Genomic DNA, 17728 nt, shown 5'->3' on the forward strand with positions numbered 1-17728 from the left:
CAATATATATCAATGACTTCAAGGATGTGAATGTACAGTAGCAAAATTTGCAGACGCCACAAAAAACAGTGCGAAGGCAAGTTATGAGGGGGTAGAAAATAACAAGAGATATTGATATGTTACACAAAAAGTTGGCAAATGGACTATATTGTGGGAAAATGTGAAGGTGTTCATTTGGAAGGGAGAACAAAAGAACATTATTTGAGGGCATTATTTAAACGGCAAAAAACTGTAGAAAGCTGCACCACAAAGGGGACTTGGGAGTACCTATGCACAAAACAGAGAAAGCTAGCACACAAATGCAGCAGGTCTTTGGGAAAGCCAACGGAGTGTTGGCTCCTACTTCAAGAAGGATGGAGTCTAAGAATAGAGACATCTTCTTACAACTTTCCAAAGTACTGGTAAGACCACACCAGGAGTACTTAATGAAAGCTATAATTTCATCAGAGGCAGTTCACAGAAGATTCATTAGTTTGATCCTTGGTATAGAGGGATTGTTTTATGAGCAAAGGCTGAATAGGTTGGGACTCACTGGGGTTTAAAAGAATGAGAATGAGAGGTGACCACATTGATAAATATAGGATCCTTAAGGAGCTTAACAGGATAAATGCTGAGAAGATATTTTCTCTTATGGAGTGTGTGGGACCAGAAAGCATAGTCTCTGAATTCAGGATGCCAATTCAAAACTGAGATGAGCAGGAATTTCTTCTCTCAGAAGATTATGATTCATTGAAATTTCTTGTCAGAGAGAGCTATGCAAGCAGAGTCCATGTGTACAGGACCACCTCAGTTATCTGAGTATCAATTATCCAAATTTCAGATGATCTGAACAAGATCTCAAGCTCTCATAAAAACATTCCCCGAACAATCAGTTAGCCGAACAAAATACCACGTCCCCGCCCGTCTCGGTTGGATAATCAAGGTTGTTCTGTATACTTAAGGCTGGCTTCAGTGGAGGCATGGCTGGGGGGGGTGGGGGAGAATTACAGGGAAAGGGTAGGAAAGTGGATGTGAGGAGTATTGGACCAGCCAGGATCGTATTGAATGGTGCAGCATACTTAAGGGGCAACGGGCTTTCATTAAATGCGAGGACCAAAACTGCTCACAGTACGCCTGGTGTGGTCTTACCAGTACTTTGGAAAGTTGTAAGAAGACGTCTCTATTCTTAGACTCCATCCTTCTTGAAGTAGGAGCCAACACTCCGTTGGCTTTTGTTCCTGTTTCTTGTGGTTTTATGAGCTGAAACTACTTCATTAAGAATAACTTGCACTTACATTGCATCTTCCATTTCCATAGGAAATCCAAAAGTACTCTCATGTCAATTAAATGCTTTTGAAATATGGACATTGGTATAATGAAGTAAACACAAAAGCCAATTTGCATACAAGGTCCCCAAATAACTCAGAAATAGTTTGTTGCCATGATTCTAGTGGAGGATAAATATTGGCAACAATCCATTAGGAGGGTGGGGCTAGTGGGGGCTGACTCCCCTGCTCTCCTTCAAATAGTGCAATAGAGTTTTTTATGTCCAATTAGTAGAGCAGATAGGGTTTCAGTTCATCTGAAAAATGAGAGTTCAGCATTTGGTTAGTACTGTCTTGGGAGTAAATTTTGTGCTCAAAGTCCTTAGAATTCAACTTGAACTCTCAACTTTGCAATTCAAGAGATGAAAGCCCTATCCACTGAGCCGTAGCTGGCAAGCATTATAGCCTGCTTAAAAGGAAAAGTATGTTCCACCAAACTTCTGTTAACTCTTTCTGTTGCATGCTCCTTGAGATTGTGAAATCTCCAGCCATAATATTCTCAGATGCTCTTTCGGCTTCAAGTTTGAAAGGTACAAAACTTGTAATTCCAGATTCAAACTCAGAAGAAAAGACAATTGCAAATGGTACTAGTAGGTTATCATTAGAGAAAAAGGGGCGAGTCTCACCTCTTAACCAATCCAATACACTCTTCTAGCCTCAGTCTGAGCTGCTGATTACTTATCTTGTTGTGGTTTTCTGTAAGCTTTATGAGTGCCTGTTCCAAATTAGTCCATGTAACTAAAGTTCAAAATACATGAACATGTTTCAGTTTTTGTTCATCAGCTGTGCATTAATCACAATATTCAATCATTGAAATCAATTATATTGAACTGTCCATTTCAACAGATTCTAATACATGCTACTTAAATGACAAATAGACATCACGATAAGTTGCAAAATTAGAAATGAGCAAAATTAGAATTATGATGGAAAGAAAGACAACTGCTCCCTCAAGTAACAATTCTTAAAAAGTACAGAAGAGGATGAAGATGATGGTAATTGAATTATAAACACAGTGATGCTAGCTACAAACTGGAAAATACTTTATTAGCTCAGTTGATGGCACTAGCTAGTTGGCAAGTGAGTAGCCTATTCTAGCTTTATCAGATTCTCATTCTGCAGTACAGAAATAAATAGCAAATTTCTAAACATCCTTCCATTTACCCCAAGGTATGTTTCCAAGGATGGAAGATACTCCAATTATTTTTCAACAGTCACTGTGTCCGAGTATGGACAGTATCTTCAATTGTAGAGAGCATCAGAGCTAGACTGAATTCTATTTTCAACAGCATGCAGACAATTTTCAACAAGCATTTGCATAGTGATCAGTGGGGAAAAGGAAGATGGACTTTCACCAGTCTAACATGCGGCTACACAGACTGAAAACAGACCCTAACAAGTGCATCTGCTGTGTCCCACTGATTCAACAGCCTAGGGTTTGGAAACTGTTACCTCCTGGGGTATACAGGTTGTTATTTCATGGCTTGCTTCATCCACTCATTAAACCATCACAAGAGCAGTCTTTTTTTTATTTTCAGGGAAGCAAAGTAACTAACCTATCTGTGTGAGCAGTTTAGCTATGCACATGTACGTACCTTGTTCTTCCAATCGTGCAATGTGAAGAAGAGCCCGATTCTTCCTCTTGCTCACAGTCTTCTCAATCTGATTCATGCAGAGTTCGAGCTGTTCTTCTCCATAAGTTCCATCTGATCCCTCCTTCAGCTTTTCAGTACAATAAGCAGCACATCTCAGCAACCATGCGAGCGTGCTAAGTAATGATCGGCACAGACTGATGCATTCTTCTGCTTTCCCATGGCAGCTGGAAGGTTAAAAAGTAACATTAGATTCTGGCATAGCTACACTAAAGTAATCCAGCAACATCGGAGAAAAGCAAAGTACTGCAGGTGCTGGAAATCTGAAACAAGAAAAAAGAAAGCGCTGGAGAAATGCAGTAATGCCAGTATATGTGGAGAAAGAAACAAAGTTAATGTTTCGAGGTCAATACGACTTTTCTTCTAAACAAAAGAAACCCAAAGAACTGCCAATCCTGGAAATCAGAAACAAACAGAAATTGTTAGAAATACTGAGCAAGTCTGGCAGCATCTATGGAGAGCAAACAGAGTTAACATTTCGGGTCCAGTGACCCTTCTGCAGAATACATGTTTTGAGTCTTATAACTTTTCTTCTTCCTCTTTCAAAGAAGAGTCATAAGACTCATATTCTGCCAGACCTGCTGTGTTTCTGCAGCACTTTCTGCTTTTATTCCAATAGTATAGGCATTGTAGGGAATTATGTCAATTTCGAAGTCTGTCAAAAGTTTATACCTGGTCAGCTGAAAATTAATACGTTAAATGTGCAACAATGGAAATTTGAAGCAAAAGACAAATTCTAGAAATACAGAGATGGGTATGAAGAAGAAAACAGAAGCTACGATGTTTTTGGCTTCTACCTCTTATCACTGTCTGCCGAAGTGTGAACACATAAAGCAGCATAATTTGTTTTATTGTCTTCACAGATGCTGACTGACCAATGCATTTTCAGTTTTCAACTTACTGGGTAAATTGACTTCTGTGGAGAATGATGTGAACACTGGATACAGGCAGAAGACTATGTAAAAAGCATACATTGCAATGATTATATGTCACACCACCACACTTAGATGGAGAAACAGTCGCACACCAATAAAATGGTCTGAACATCAATTTTGTGGGTGGAAAGTAATGAAGTCACTCATCTAGGCAAATTCAAAGTAAGAAAGACTCTCTTCTGTCGTTCAATTCAACCGAGTATGAAGCTAGAGTATTTCATGTGATTTTTTTTAAAAAAAGGAAAAGTGCAAAGCATGCAGAAAACAAACTGGCAAAAAAAGTGCAAATTACAGATTACTCTAATGAAGTATGAAGTAATATACTTTGGATTCAGAAATGGCAGATGGCAAGACAATATGTAAGCTATTATGTAAATAAGCATGCGCAAAAAACAATCAGAAGTCAGATATGACCTAGACTATATCAGAAGAGATATGAAATATACAAACAAGGAAGTACAGGTTGTTCTCCTATATCATACATTTCTTCAATCTGATTTTGCCGTAATGCAATTGATGAATTGGGAATCATTTTTTTAAACGTGAACTCTCATTGGCTATTTTGCGATTCCATCCCCAGTTACCTTCTGTACATCCCCTATTACCTTAAGTTCAATTTACGAAAGGTCAAGAAAAAGAGGTTGGATGATGGGGCAAATGTTTTCTAACCATTGTCCGAGGGCAATGACCCACAGCCATTCACTTGTGGACTGAATATTTTCTTTCGTTGTAACCCTGTACCCAGAACTGCACCTGAAAGCAATGATGATGCTGATGATGGCCCTCAGCCCCTGTCTGAATACGTATTGCAACTCAGCAAACTCAGAAATCCTTAAAGTGTTAAATTTATTGTATTAATTCATTAATTTATATGATTTTAACATTTACTTAGACTGTGCTATCATTTGTGTTAGACTAACTACTATTTTTGTCTCAATTCTTACTGATATTTTTGGTGGTTCATCCCTAACCCTGTTTTTCCCATAGGGCCTGTTATTTCTATTGTGCAATTTTCTATAACATAAGGTCACATAAGAACACAACTACCGCGGTACAGCAGAACAGGCTGCACTATTAAAATTACATAGGACTGGATATACCGAACTTTAACTATTATAATCAGTTCGGTGTACCCTACTCTAGTAATGTTGGTTTCAAAGGAAGTCTTGTGAAGTTGTTGTTGGATTATAAGATGGAGTGACTTAGCTATCACAAGAGAAGAGATAAATTTGAGTTATATTTCCTGAACTTGAACAGCTTAAAGAGCAATTTCACTGAGGTGTTCAAAATGAATTAAGCAGATTTCAAGAAATGCAGAATAAGGGACAAGATTTGTAGAATTGAAAAATCAAATTCTTCACGTAGGATTGATGGTGATGTGTAACACTACCCCAGAACACTTCATTACAGAATTAATTTTGGCATTTAAAAGTGAGATAGATGTCTACTCAAAGGTAAATATACTAAGGTACATGGAGAAAGACTGGGAATTGGGATTAAAAGATAGTGTACCATAATTTGTAAATGGAAAAGGAGCATCAATGGCCAAAAGACTTATTCTTTCCTTGAAAATACTGATTATTTTACAAAACAAAAGTTTTCCAGTGCTACCTGCTTTTACTCTTCCATTGCATTTTATGTTCCACAAATACAAGTGTGAGTGCAAAGCAGTTAAATTCAACTGTCTGATCATATACCCTCTTCTGAGCTTGTGCCTCTATCTTGCACTTAAAATTTTTGTTTTTATATCACATATAATATTACATTTCACATTATCTCTAGCACAAAGAATCGTGCATCAGGTTTCCACTGCACTTCCTTTTCTCTAACACAAACATTTTCAGGTTTTTTGATCTCTCCTCATAGCTTAGCTGTTTAATCCCAAGTGTCAGTTGTACTGAGCACTTGTCTGTTTTCTCTATGATACTTTGTAAATTGTGCTGAAAGCACAGAGGAGTACTGCAACTGTGGAAAAGGACATAAATGCATGGACCATGACTGACCTGAGCCGATCACAAAACATGTCCATTAATTCCAGAAGAGCTTTAACACACAGTTCCCTGGAGTAATCTTCAAACTGAAATAGAAATTTTCAAAATGTTTATTGAATCTAAATATAGCAATCTTCAAAAACATATAATGCAGATGGCTCTTGGAATAAGTAAGAAAGACATTAGATATTCAGAAGGATGTTCATTTTACTTGTGAGCTGAAAAACAAACAAAACTACTCAAATAAAAAGCTATGCTGTTTGGTTTCACCGATTCAAATTAATTTAGACTTGCATGTTTGCTCACTTGATGTTCAAATAGAGGATAAGAAAAGGAGAGTAATTATCTTTCCTTTAGAAAGTAACAACAGAAAAAATTAGAACATCAGCAATAAATATGCTGACATTTGATTTGCTACTTGCAAATTAGTTAGTTACATGTGCACTTCAACAACATTTCAGCACAGTTTTAAAATATCCATTAATGGGATGTAAGCATTGCTGCTCAGACCAACATTTATTGCCCACCTCAAATTACTAGTCTAGTGACACTATCAATACACCACCTCCTCGTGATGTCAAAGAAAGATACATTGTGTGGTCAACTTGGATCACTTTGTGATACATTTTTAAACCTTATGCAGGTTTAAGAGGGAACACTGTTGACCACTGTCAGAGGAAACAGATGCATGCCTTGCTTGTAAATCCGTCAGTAGAAATTACAATTAAAACAATCCCCATTAGAGGAATATATGTAATTTCTAAGAAGAGTATTTCATGCTCATCAACAATTAGGTAAGATGGCTTGTAATGGAAAGACAATTCATTGATTTCATCACCACACACAGGTTTTTTTAAAAATGGGAATGGAGGTGAAAACTGGTGAATAGCATGGGTGAATAAGTGAAATTAGTATGGCAGAAGTGTGTATTTGTGCATAAACACATGCCTGGTGAGCAATGAAGTGGAAGTGTGAAAAAGACAAGAAAATTAGAGCATTTCTCAAAGTGTGAAATTTATTGGAGAATCATAGAAATTTACAGGACAGAAAGACATCATTAGTCATACTGGCTGACTAGGGGCCATCCGGACTAATCCCACTTTCCAGCTCTTAGTCCGTAGCTTTGAAGGTCATAGCACCTTTGAAAGTCATAGGACCTCGATCTATTCTATCCTGGCACCTCATAATTCTTTTAGGTCTCCCCTAAATTTCTTCGGTTCTAAATAGAACAAACCAAGCCTATCATTATTTGTCAATACTACCATTTTCCTGCTTAGGCACCACCTCTGTCCCCTCTTTAATACACACACATACTTCCTATAGTGCACTGACCAGAATCATTCACAGTGCTTCAGCTGTGACCTAACTAATGTGTTTTTTGTTTCTAAAATAACTTCACTGCTCTCATATTCTGTATTTGTTAATAAAAGCTAATAGGTCATATGTCTTCTTGACATTCTTACCAACCTGTTCAACCATCTTCAGGAAATTCCATGTACGCTATACTCCAAGTCCTTCTTATTTCTCTACACTTCTCAATGTTTATTCATTCTATCTTCCCTGGCTTGTTTGCCTTCTCAAATGCACTACCTCACACTGTCCCAGGCTGAATTCCATTTGCCAATACCTAACTAATCTGAATTAAATTCCATCTGCCACTTCTCAGCCCTATGGCCCATCTGGTCAAGAAGCTGCTGTAATCTGAGGTAACCCTCTTTGCTGTTCACTACACCTCCAATTTTGGTGTTATCTGCAAACTTACTAACTGCAGCTCTTATGCTTGCATCCAAATCATTTATATAAATGACAAAAAAATAGAGGACGCAGCACCGATCCTTGGTCACAGGCCTCCAGTCCAGGCCTCCACCACCACCCTCTGTCTTCTACCTTTGAGCCAGTTCTGTATCTAAATGGCTAGTTCTCCCTGTATTCCGTGAGATCTAACTTTGCTAATCAGTCTCCTACGGGGAACCTTAGCGAGCTGCTGCATTTTGGGAAAGCAAATCTTAGCAGGACTTATACACTTAATGGTAAGGTCCTAGGGAGTGTTGCTGAACAAAGAGACCATGGAGTGCAGGTTCATAGCTCCTTGCAGGTAGATAGGATGGTGAAAGAGGCGTTTGGTATGCTTTCTTTTATAGGTCAGAGTGTTGAGTACAGGAGTTGGGAGGTCATGTTGCGGCTGTACAGGACATTGGTTAGGCCACTATAGTTGGAATATTGCGTGCAATTCTGGTCTCCTTCCTATCGGAAAGATGTTGTGAAACTTGAAAGGGTTCAGAAAAGATCTACAAGGATGTTTCCAGAGTTGGAGGATTTGAGCTATAGGGAGAGGCTGCTAGGGCTGTTTTCCCTGGAGCGTCGGAGGCTGAGGGGTGACCTTATAGAGGTTTACAAAATTATGAGGGGCATGGATAGGATAAATAGACAAAGTCTTTTCCCTGGGGTCGGGGAGTCCAGAACTAGAGGGCATAGGTTTAGGGTGAGAGGGGAAAGATATCAAAGATACCTAATGGGCAACTTTTTCCATGCAGAGGGTGGTACGGGTAGGGAATGAGCTGCCAAAGGAAGTGGTGGAGGCTGGTACAATTGCAACATTTAAAAGACATTTGGATGGGTATATGAATAGGAAGGGTTTGGAGGGAAATGGACCAAGTGCTGGCAGGTGGGACTAGATTGGGTTGGGATATCTGGTCAGCATGGACGGGTTGGACCGAAGGGTCTGTTTCCATGTTGTACATCTCTATGACTCTATGCCTTCCTACAGACTACAGTTTTCTTCTTCAGTACTGAATCCACAGCCAATTTTACTATCGCCTGCAAATTTCTTAATCATTCTCGATCAAACCACAGATACAAAGGAAAGGATTAATACTGAATCTTGCAGAAACCACTGGAAACAGTATTCCAGTCATCAAAGTACATGCCATAATTCTTTTCTTGGTACATCTGAGCCAATTTTGGATACAAATTGCCACTTTGCCTTTGTATTTACTTTTGCTTGTGAACATCACCCTTGTGGCTCCCATAACAAAAGCTTTGTTAAAGATAAGTAGATTACATTAAATGCACTGTCCTCATCAATATCCTTGCTACCTGCTCAAAAAATGTAATCATGTTAATCAGACTTGACATTCCTATTCATCTTGTCCTTTAAAACACAAATTATATTGCTTTTTACTCATATCGGGTGTGGTTGGACATTGTGCTGGTAGCTGCACCCATGTTTTTTTTACTACAGCCATTGACAATAACACCACGTTCTGCAGCTGGATAGTTATCTCAGAACAAATATTCCAAGTGTAATTAACAGTACTATTGCCAAAACCTAAATCAGGTCTAATTTTGTCAGCTAACATTTGTCTTCATATCAGATCATGAGACATGAGTAGAGATAATGATTAAAAGAGAAGATGGGAGAGAGTGCATAAGAGAATAGAGCAAAAGGAACAGTACTGACTCCCATCATACACATCAAAGGAACTCTTTGAAATCATGCATCAGATAATGCAGCAGATTTTTGCATTCTAAAATTGCTCAATTTGTTTAAATACAGACCTTTGCAATAGCAGACATGACACTTGCATAAGACACCATCTGTAAAATTGGAAGAAAATCAGAGACTCAAATCATAGGTTTTCTGAACACAATGACATTTTGATAGATACAGGTTAAGCTAACCATTTCACACTGCTGCTATGTCAAGGCAACACAAGTGGTATTTTCCACCAACAGAATGCTGCTGTCAAGAAAAGTGATTTTCTGCTTACCATAGAAATTTGCAATATGATATATGAATTTCAGTTCTAGTCAGTGGGGTAAGTGGCTACATGTGGGCTCAGAATATTCTGAAAAAGAGTCACTTGACCCAAAATGTCAATTCTGATTTCTCTCCACACTTGCTGCAGACCTGCTGAGCTTATCAAGCAATTTCTGTTTTTGTCTTTAACCATACTTAATCAGCCTGTATCTGCAAAACTCAGAACATTTGATTCAACACCTTAAATGTGATTCATTGAATGGACAGCACCTACTGAACAAGCTATATGCTAAGCATTGTACTAAAAACCAATTTAAGATTATCAGTTGGGCTCAGAATATTGCTCATTTTTGCTTGCTGGTGGCAACATATACTCATACACAGGGTACCTAGCTTCTGCAGGGAAAAGGGTCATGTCTAGACTTTGCACCTTCTTGAATTGAATAAAAGTGTGGGGGACAATAGTTCCCTGGTGCATTCTCCATGCAGTGCCTTGACTAATAAGTTAACTTGCCAATCAATCAGCACATGCAGTAAAAAATGTCTTTAGTGAAGTCTTTCAGCTACTGTCAGTTCTAAAGAAGGATCACTGAACTCGAAATGTCAAAAGTGCCTTCTTTCCACAGAGCTGCCATATCAGCTGAGTATCCTCAGCAATTTCTGTTTGTGTTTCAGGAAAAATTATTGCTTGATTTAAAAGTTGTAATTCTTACACCTGCCCCAACAAGTGCAAGACAAGAACTTCAACAATGTCTTTTTTTTTTCAGCAATACTCATATTCTATACTACCAATCAATATCAAACTATACTCACACGTTTAAATGGAATTAAAAAGATAGTCTCTCAACGTTTATCTCACTGGATGCTACATAATTGCCCCTTCTAGAGGTAAAAAACTCATGCTTGTCAAGCACATTGTAGATGCAAACCATGTAATTTCAAATATCAGGCCAACAATACCAAATGGAATGAAACGAGGAGAAAATAATTTCAAATAAAATGAATGAGAACATAATTTAAAGAGAAACTTACAAGACAGCATGACTGGAATTTAGTTTCCGTTTCCTCACACTTAATGTGTAATGTGATGACATTCAACAAATAACATACGGACCTTCCAGATGGTAGAAAAATGAAAGGAAGGTTGCAAAAGGCATGCAAAATTCCTACAATTTCCTGCTGTTGCTTTCAGAAGTTGTAGGCTGACATTCATCTGAAACATGAATGCAGCAAAATAGATATTTTTAATCAACCTGTTCAGAGTTGTGATGACACACGCCTGGAGCAGGTGGGATTTGAATCCAGGACTTTTGGCTCAGAGCTAAGGACACTACTACTACACCCACAAGAATCCCCACCACAGCTAAACACATCTTTTATATTAATAGGAACCACAGTTCTTGCATTAAGCACGGGAAAAGTGGAATAAAGTTACAGATTGTAAAAGAAAATGTTAAAAACAGCCTAATTGAACACAAAAAAATATGATCAATGATCAGATATTTTTCAAGAGCTTTGGACAAACCCCAAATGTTAAATAATGGTAGATGATCTTTTAAATATTGAAATTGCATATCCAATGAATTTTCCTACTGAAGCAAAATTTACAATAAATGATATGATTTCATTCTGGGAAGGTAGTGCTAGCCAGCGTAGAGATCACCACATTTTACTTTGTAGGCCATTTAGCTATTTACCATGACGTTTTATGGACAGAAATATAAAGTTTATATGCAAGGTCCCATTTAATTTCTTTTATCTCAGTTTGAAGAGACCACTAGTTACTGGTGCACTGCTTCAATGCAAAGAAGTAAGAGCACAAAAGGACAGATTCCCACTTGCAAAGTTTGCACAATAACTAAGGGAAAACAAGTGTAAACAGGATCGGGTTGTCTGGATGTTAAGAGCCAAATACCAGATTTCGGGAACCACATGTAACTCTCAGCCAAAAGGTTGGGCACAGTGATTTATAGACTTTTGAATCACATTACCTGTGAACTAATAGCATACTTCAAGTAAGACATAATCAGAGGATTGGGGGATGGGCCAACCAAGGCCTGTTCCAGGAGATGATCTAGAGAAAATTGAAACAAGATCAGAACAATTTTATTCTGTGAACCAAAGCACCCTGATAGTAGTTAACAATACTGAGTGCCCTGTAATACTAAAACCTGGCAGTGATTGTTTCTCCCAGTTAAAATATGAGAACTCCAATTCATCTAGCCAAATTGCAGTGCTAAAATATTAAACTGAAGATGGTTGAAATAGACATTCCTCCTATTATAGTTCTATTAAATGTACTCTTACCGTGTATACTGACCAAAACGATAGAAAAATCTCAGGTGTGATTAGACTGTGCTGTGTTAGCCTATAGCAGTGAAAATCATACTATTTGCCTCTGTGCCCTCAGTTGGAAAGGAGGGAGAAAGTTTCTTCATTCAAATTATCTGTAATATTTACTCTATCTCAATCCCTAATTAATACAGCTGCCTGAAACTGGGTAGACATCACTGAAGCTTCAGTGGGACTAGTAAAAAGATTTGCAGAAGTTCATTGCTTAGATCCATGCATTAACAATGAACTTGAATAAAATGAACAAGACAGTTGGTGCTCTTGAGACAGTAGCCAATATGTCTGTGGACCTGGGAAATAAACTGATAAGAAAGTTTGGGATAAACACTCTGATAAGAACAAACATATCTGTTTGATTATTGAGTACGAAGGCAATTCCTAATAGCTCATAATTAAAATATCATTGACGAGAAAACTGAAAAGGATTTACACAGCAACATTAATTGCATGCTCTCTCCACATACACCATTTGCCTGCATGCGTGCTTCAAGCATATTCTGCTTTTTGTGAGCAAGACAGTTAGGATATTTTTTTCTTATACCTTGTCTAATCAGTTTAGCTCTGGATATCTGATCAGTACCTTTTTTTTACTTCATCAATCAGATAAAACTGTTAACAGGTTAATGAAACAGTGGAATGAGTTATTTCCTAAATTTATTTTAAAGTATTACAAGACTCATTCATGACTTAGCTGTTGTTTTTCTGTTTTAAACAACCAATTAATCACATCTCCAAAGCTTAGAAACAGATGTCAAGCCATTGAATAACTCACCTGAGAGTCCTAGGAGATCCCATGTGGGACCCTTTGGAAAAAGCTTTTTCATATTTATGGCCCATTGATAGTCTGTCCATCGCTCCTTCCAGGCCTGAAGAATGGCCTGCCTCAGGTTCACCACCTTCATCTGTTAATGCCAGGACAAGCAAAAGGAGAATAAAAATAATCAGGTTTACCATGCTAATATTATTATGACATTACGCATTATGGCAATGCCATCAGAACAATCAAGATGTCAGAGACTCTCAAAACAAAAAATCAAAGCAGCAAGGTTTTGTGTAATACAACCATGTGATGATTTGGTCAGAATAAAAAACATTTCTGACTGCAAAAACTTCATTAATGCAGATGTCAAATTCACTAAAGCTCATTTGTGGATGGCTGAAATAGTCATTTCAAATGAACTTGGGATAACATCAAGCAGTATTTAGAAATGCTTTCCTTCCAAATTTTGGTTTAGCCCAAAGAATCTCTTGAGATGCAAAATACGTAACATACTACTAACTGTAGAAACAAACTGAATCTCTAACAATTTACAACAAAAGAGATAGCAATGGTCGATTGCCCATTTGAGCAATCAGTACTATGTCTAATGATCTATTCCTTCCCCTGGTCCACACTGACCCCTGCTTAAAATAGTCAGTGACTGGTCTTTTTAAAAATGCAACTCAACTTCATATATAGCAAAACACTTATGTTCCAGCTGCTTTCCATGATGTCCATCTCTTTTGCCAAGCACTCATCATCTCCTTCAGCCTCTCCTTCTATGGTTCATCATCTTTTTCTCATTAAGATTCTGAAAAATGCCTTGGGACTTCTTTAAAGTAGAAGATGATATCTACAGGCAACGTATTGATAGTTGACAAATGGAAAATTTGGTGTAAAAATGTGCATTCCAATCTGTAACTAACTACTGCGCAATTAAGCTATTGTTAGATTGGTGTGATAGTTTATGATTAGCTCCAGCACAACTGAAAAGAGAGGATGGTGACTTTGTTGTTGGCTTTACCATGTAGTACTAAGTTCACTATATGTCACCTGATTTGCGAGTAAAAGGCTAGCTGTGATTTGAGATGTCAGTTTCTTTAAGTGATAATAGGTTTGAGATGAAAGGCTTTTCCCAGTTAGATTTGATAAAATGATCGTAACTGTTAGGTGTTGATCAATAATTAGTCATGCACAAGCTAGAGTTTTTCTTGATCTGGGGTGTCTGTATATAGTGAGATCACATTTGGTCTGGGGTACTAACTTATAGTGAGTTCAAGGTTGAATGGAGGCTACAGTCCATACTGAGTTCATACTTAATCTGAGGAGTAGGTCTATATTGAGTTCGTGTTGGTTTGGGGAGTCACTTCATATGGAGTTCAAGTTTGATCTGGGAGTCAGTCTATATTGGGTTCAAGTTTAATCTGGGGTATCAGTCTGTATTGAGTTCATGCTTGATCTGGCCAGTCAGTCTATATTGAGTTTATAAAGTTAAAAATCACACAACACCAGCTTATAGTCCAACAGGTTTAATTGGAAGCACACTAGCTTTCAGAGCGTCGCTCCTTCATCAGGTGGTAGTGGAGGACTCAATCTTAACACAGAATTTATAGCAAAAATTTACAGTGTGATATAACTGAAATTATACATTGAAAAATTGATTGTCTGTTAAGCCTTTCATCTGTTAGAATACCATGACAGTTTCACTTCTTTCATGTGTAAATCACAAAACCTTTTTTTTAAAAAGTTGCATTCTCAGGTTAGCTGTTAACAATGGTGATAGCTAGACAATATGTTGAAGGTGTTAGCCCCTGTGTTCTCTGTCTATATCATGATGTTTAGATTGATTCTAATCTAAAAAGAAAGATAACGGAGTTTTACATGAATTCATGCAGTTTTTGAGCAAAGTACAATGTAACCCTACAAGTACAAATTCACCCCACAAAATATATGTGTGCATGTGGGTCTTTGTCTGTCTCTGTGTGTGTGTGTCTGTCTGGGTTGGGGGTTGAGAGTGTGAGAAAGTGTGTGTGTGTGTGTGTGAGGGAGTGCATGTGTGTGTGGGAGTGTATGTGTGTGTGTGGGAGTGTATGTGTCTGTGTGCGCGTCTGTGTATATGTGTGTCCTTGTGTATAGGAGTGCCTGTGTGTGTGTGAGTGCCTGTGTGTGTGTGAGTGCCTGTGTGTGTAGGAATATCTGTGTGTGTATAGTGCAATGGTGGTCACCTGCAGAGTGACATGAACCCAAGGTCCCGGTTGAGGCCCTCCCTATGGGTACCGAACTGAGCTATCAGCCTCTGTTCGGCCACTTTCCTCTGCTGCCTGTCCCGAAGTCCACCTTGGAAGATGGTCACCCGAAGGTCCGAGGTCAAATGTCCTAGACCACTGAAGTGTTCCGCAAATGGGACGGAACACTTTTGTCTGTTGATTGTTGTAGGGTGCCCATTCATCCGTTGTCATAGCCTTTGCTCGGTTTCCCCAATGTACCATGCCTCTGGGTCCTTGGGTTCATGTCACATTACAGGTGACCACCATTGCACTCTACACACACACCCACACACACACACACAGATAATCCTATACACACACACACACACACATGGATGCACATATACACAGACACGCACACAAGCACTCACACACACCCTTACAGACACACACACTCACACATGCACCCCCTCACAGACTTAAGTCACTCTGCACTCACTACACACACTTTCTCTCACTCTCAACCCCCAACCCAGACAGACACACACACACACACAGACAAAGACCCACATGCACACATATTTTGTGGGGTGAATTTGTACTTGCAGGGTTACATTGTACTTTGCTCAAAAACTGCATGAATTTATGTAAAACTCTTATCTCACTTTTTAGATTAGAATCAATATAAACATCATGGCGAACACAGGGGCTAACACCTTCAACATATTGTCTAGCTATCACCATTGTTAACAGCTAACCTGAGAATGCAACTTTTTAAAAAAAAGGTTTTGTGATTTACACATGAAAGAAGTGAAACGGCCATGGTATTCTAACAGATGAAAGGCATAACAGACAATCAATTTTTTCAATGTATAATTTCACTTACATCACACTGTAAATTTTTGCTATAAATTCTGTGTTAGGATTGAGCCCTCCAATATCACCTGATGAAGGAGCGACGCTCCGAAAGCTAGTGTGCGTTCAATTAAACGTGTTGGACTATAACCTGGTGTTGTGCGATTTTTAACTTTGTACACCCCAGTCCAACACCAGCATCTCCAAATCATGACTAATATTGAGTTTATGTTTGATCTGGCCAGTCAGTCTATATTAAGTTCATGTTTCATCTGGGGAGTCAGTCTACATTGGGTTCACCTTTGACCTGGAGTGCCAGTCAATATTGGGTTCATGTTTGATCTGGGGAGTCAGTTTATATGGGGCTTATGCTTGATTTGGGGAGTCAATCTTTATTGAGTTTATGTTTGATTTTTAGGGAGTCAGTCTACACTGAGTTCATGTTTGATTTGTGGGCTCAGTCTATAGTGAGTTTATGTTTCATCAGGCGAGCCATTCCTCCATTAACCATGCAGTGGATGCCAGTTTATAATTAACTAGAGGAGGAGCCAAGCTACAAGATCAAACCTCGCTCCAAAAAAAGAAAACAATGAGAATCATACAACAAATGAAAGGTGCTTTACCTGAAATATTTCTGACTAAATCCCAAACTCAGCGCCGCTCGAAACAACTAGCCCCCTCAAGCAAAACACTCCGCCATATTATCCACCAAGAGCCACCCACCAACAACACCCGTGGCAATTGGCCGAACGCGTTGCGGGCCGAACCAATGGAGTCAATGAGGTGGTGTCGGGCGCGCTGCCTCCTGGGAGTTGTAGTTGAGGACGGCCGCGGTGCTGCTGGATAGAGAAGGGAGCGGAAACCACAACTCCCAGAGTGCCTCGCGAACAGCTCCCTGTCACCTGCTTTGGAAGCGCAGAGATGGTAAGTCAAGCTGCTTCTGCTGTTGGAAATCCATGAGATTTAGATTTAAGATAATGTACGATTATATACCTGTATACTTGTGTCTGCACGTATGTGAACGTGAATGGTATAAGCTTACGCATAAAATGCCGGTGTTTGTATATGTCTTGAAATGATATGATTTGTTTGGCTGCATATTAATGCTGGTTGTAATCCAAAGGTTATACCTCATTCCCTCTTGAGCACTTGCATCCCTCATGGGGTTGCTGTGTTTTTCTGACTCATTGGATTGTAGTTTTTAAACAGTTACAGCATTGCCATTCTAATGCAGGTTACCCTGCCGCCTCCACCCTTGCTGCAGGTTGGCTGCAGTGACAGATGTTCTATTGATTCAGTTAAGCTCAACGTTTTCCGTGAAATGGGGTCAGCTTACTTTTTTGGGGGGTGGGAGCGTACATAATATTTCATTTAAACCCACTGAATCGCAATTACTCCCCCCACCCTTTTCCCAGAAATGTGATTTCTCTCTTTATTTGTAATTAAATCCATTTATGAGAGGGTTTTTAATACCAGAAATTAAAACCATGGTTTATTCCTTCTCCATTAAACATTCAGAACTATTTACATTAACTCAATAATATTGGCTTCTTGCAGAATATGTTGATTTCATTTTTCGTCCTAGCAACAGTAAAATGCATTTACATTATTTACAAGAAAAATCAAGTTACGGTCATTCAGTATTTGCTTTTCAGTTTGCTGTCTTTTTTTTCTCTCTTCTCATCCTGATTATTTTTTTGAGAGGTATAGCTTTCCATTTCCTCTTAAAAACAGTAATATTTCATTAGGGATGGACTGGTGTCAGCTAATTCAGCCTCTGTGTTCCTTTAAGAGTAGAGGGAAAGAAGCCTATTTTTACTCCCATCAGGCTTGTGATACTGAATTCTCCCTGCAATTACTTCTAGTAATGATATATATATATTTTTCAAAATCGTTCATGAAATGTGGGCAT

The 17728-nt window shown here is 38.6% G+C and overlaps 1 protein-coding gene across 1 annotated transcript in view; it reads right to left on the reverse strand.

Moving 5' to 3' along the window:
• The window catches only part of med24 (mediator complex subunit 24), an 87511-nt gene extending 70995 nt beyond the window's left edge, over positions 1–16516 (reverse strand). The window contains exons 1-7 of the mRNA XM_087977796.1: positions 16440–16516; positions 12767–12896; positions 11634–11716; positions 9441–9479; positions 5895–5968; positions 2900–3123; positions 1931–2042 (exon numbers count right to left, since the gene is read on the reverse strand). Of these exons, the coding sequence (XP_087833922.1) occupies positions 1931–2042; positions 2900–3123; positions 5895–5968; positions 9441–9479; positions 11634–11716; positions 12767–12896 (662 nt within the window). The 5' untranslated portion in view covers positions 16440–16516. The remainder of the gene's footprint in view (positions 1–1930; positions 2043–2899; positions 3124–5894; positions 5969–9440; positions 9480–11633; positions 11717–12766; positions 12897–16439) is intronic.
• Positions 16517–17728: the final 1212 nt, after the last annotated feature.

Source organism: Chiloscyllium plagiosum, unplaced genomic scaffold (assembly GCF_037043375.1).
Source record: "Chiloscyllium plagiosum isolate Xiang-an unplaced genomic scaffold, Cpla_swu_hap1 HiC_scaffold_32, whole genome shotgun sequence".
In the NCBI taxonomy this organism is placed as follows: Eukaryota; Metazoa; Chordata; class Chondrichthyes; order Orectolobiformes; family Hemiscylliidae; genus Chiloscyllium; species Chiloscyllium plagiosum.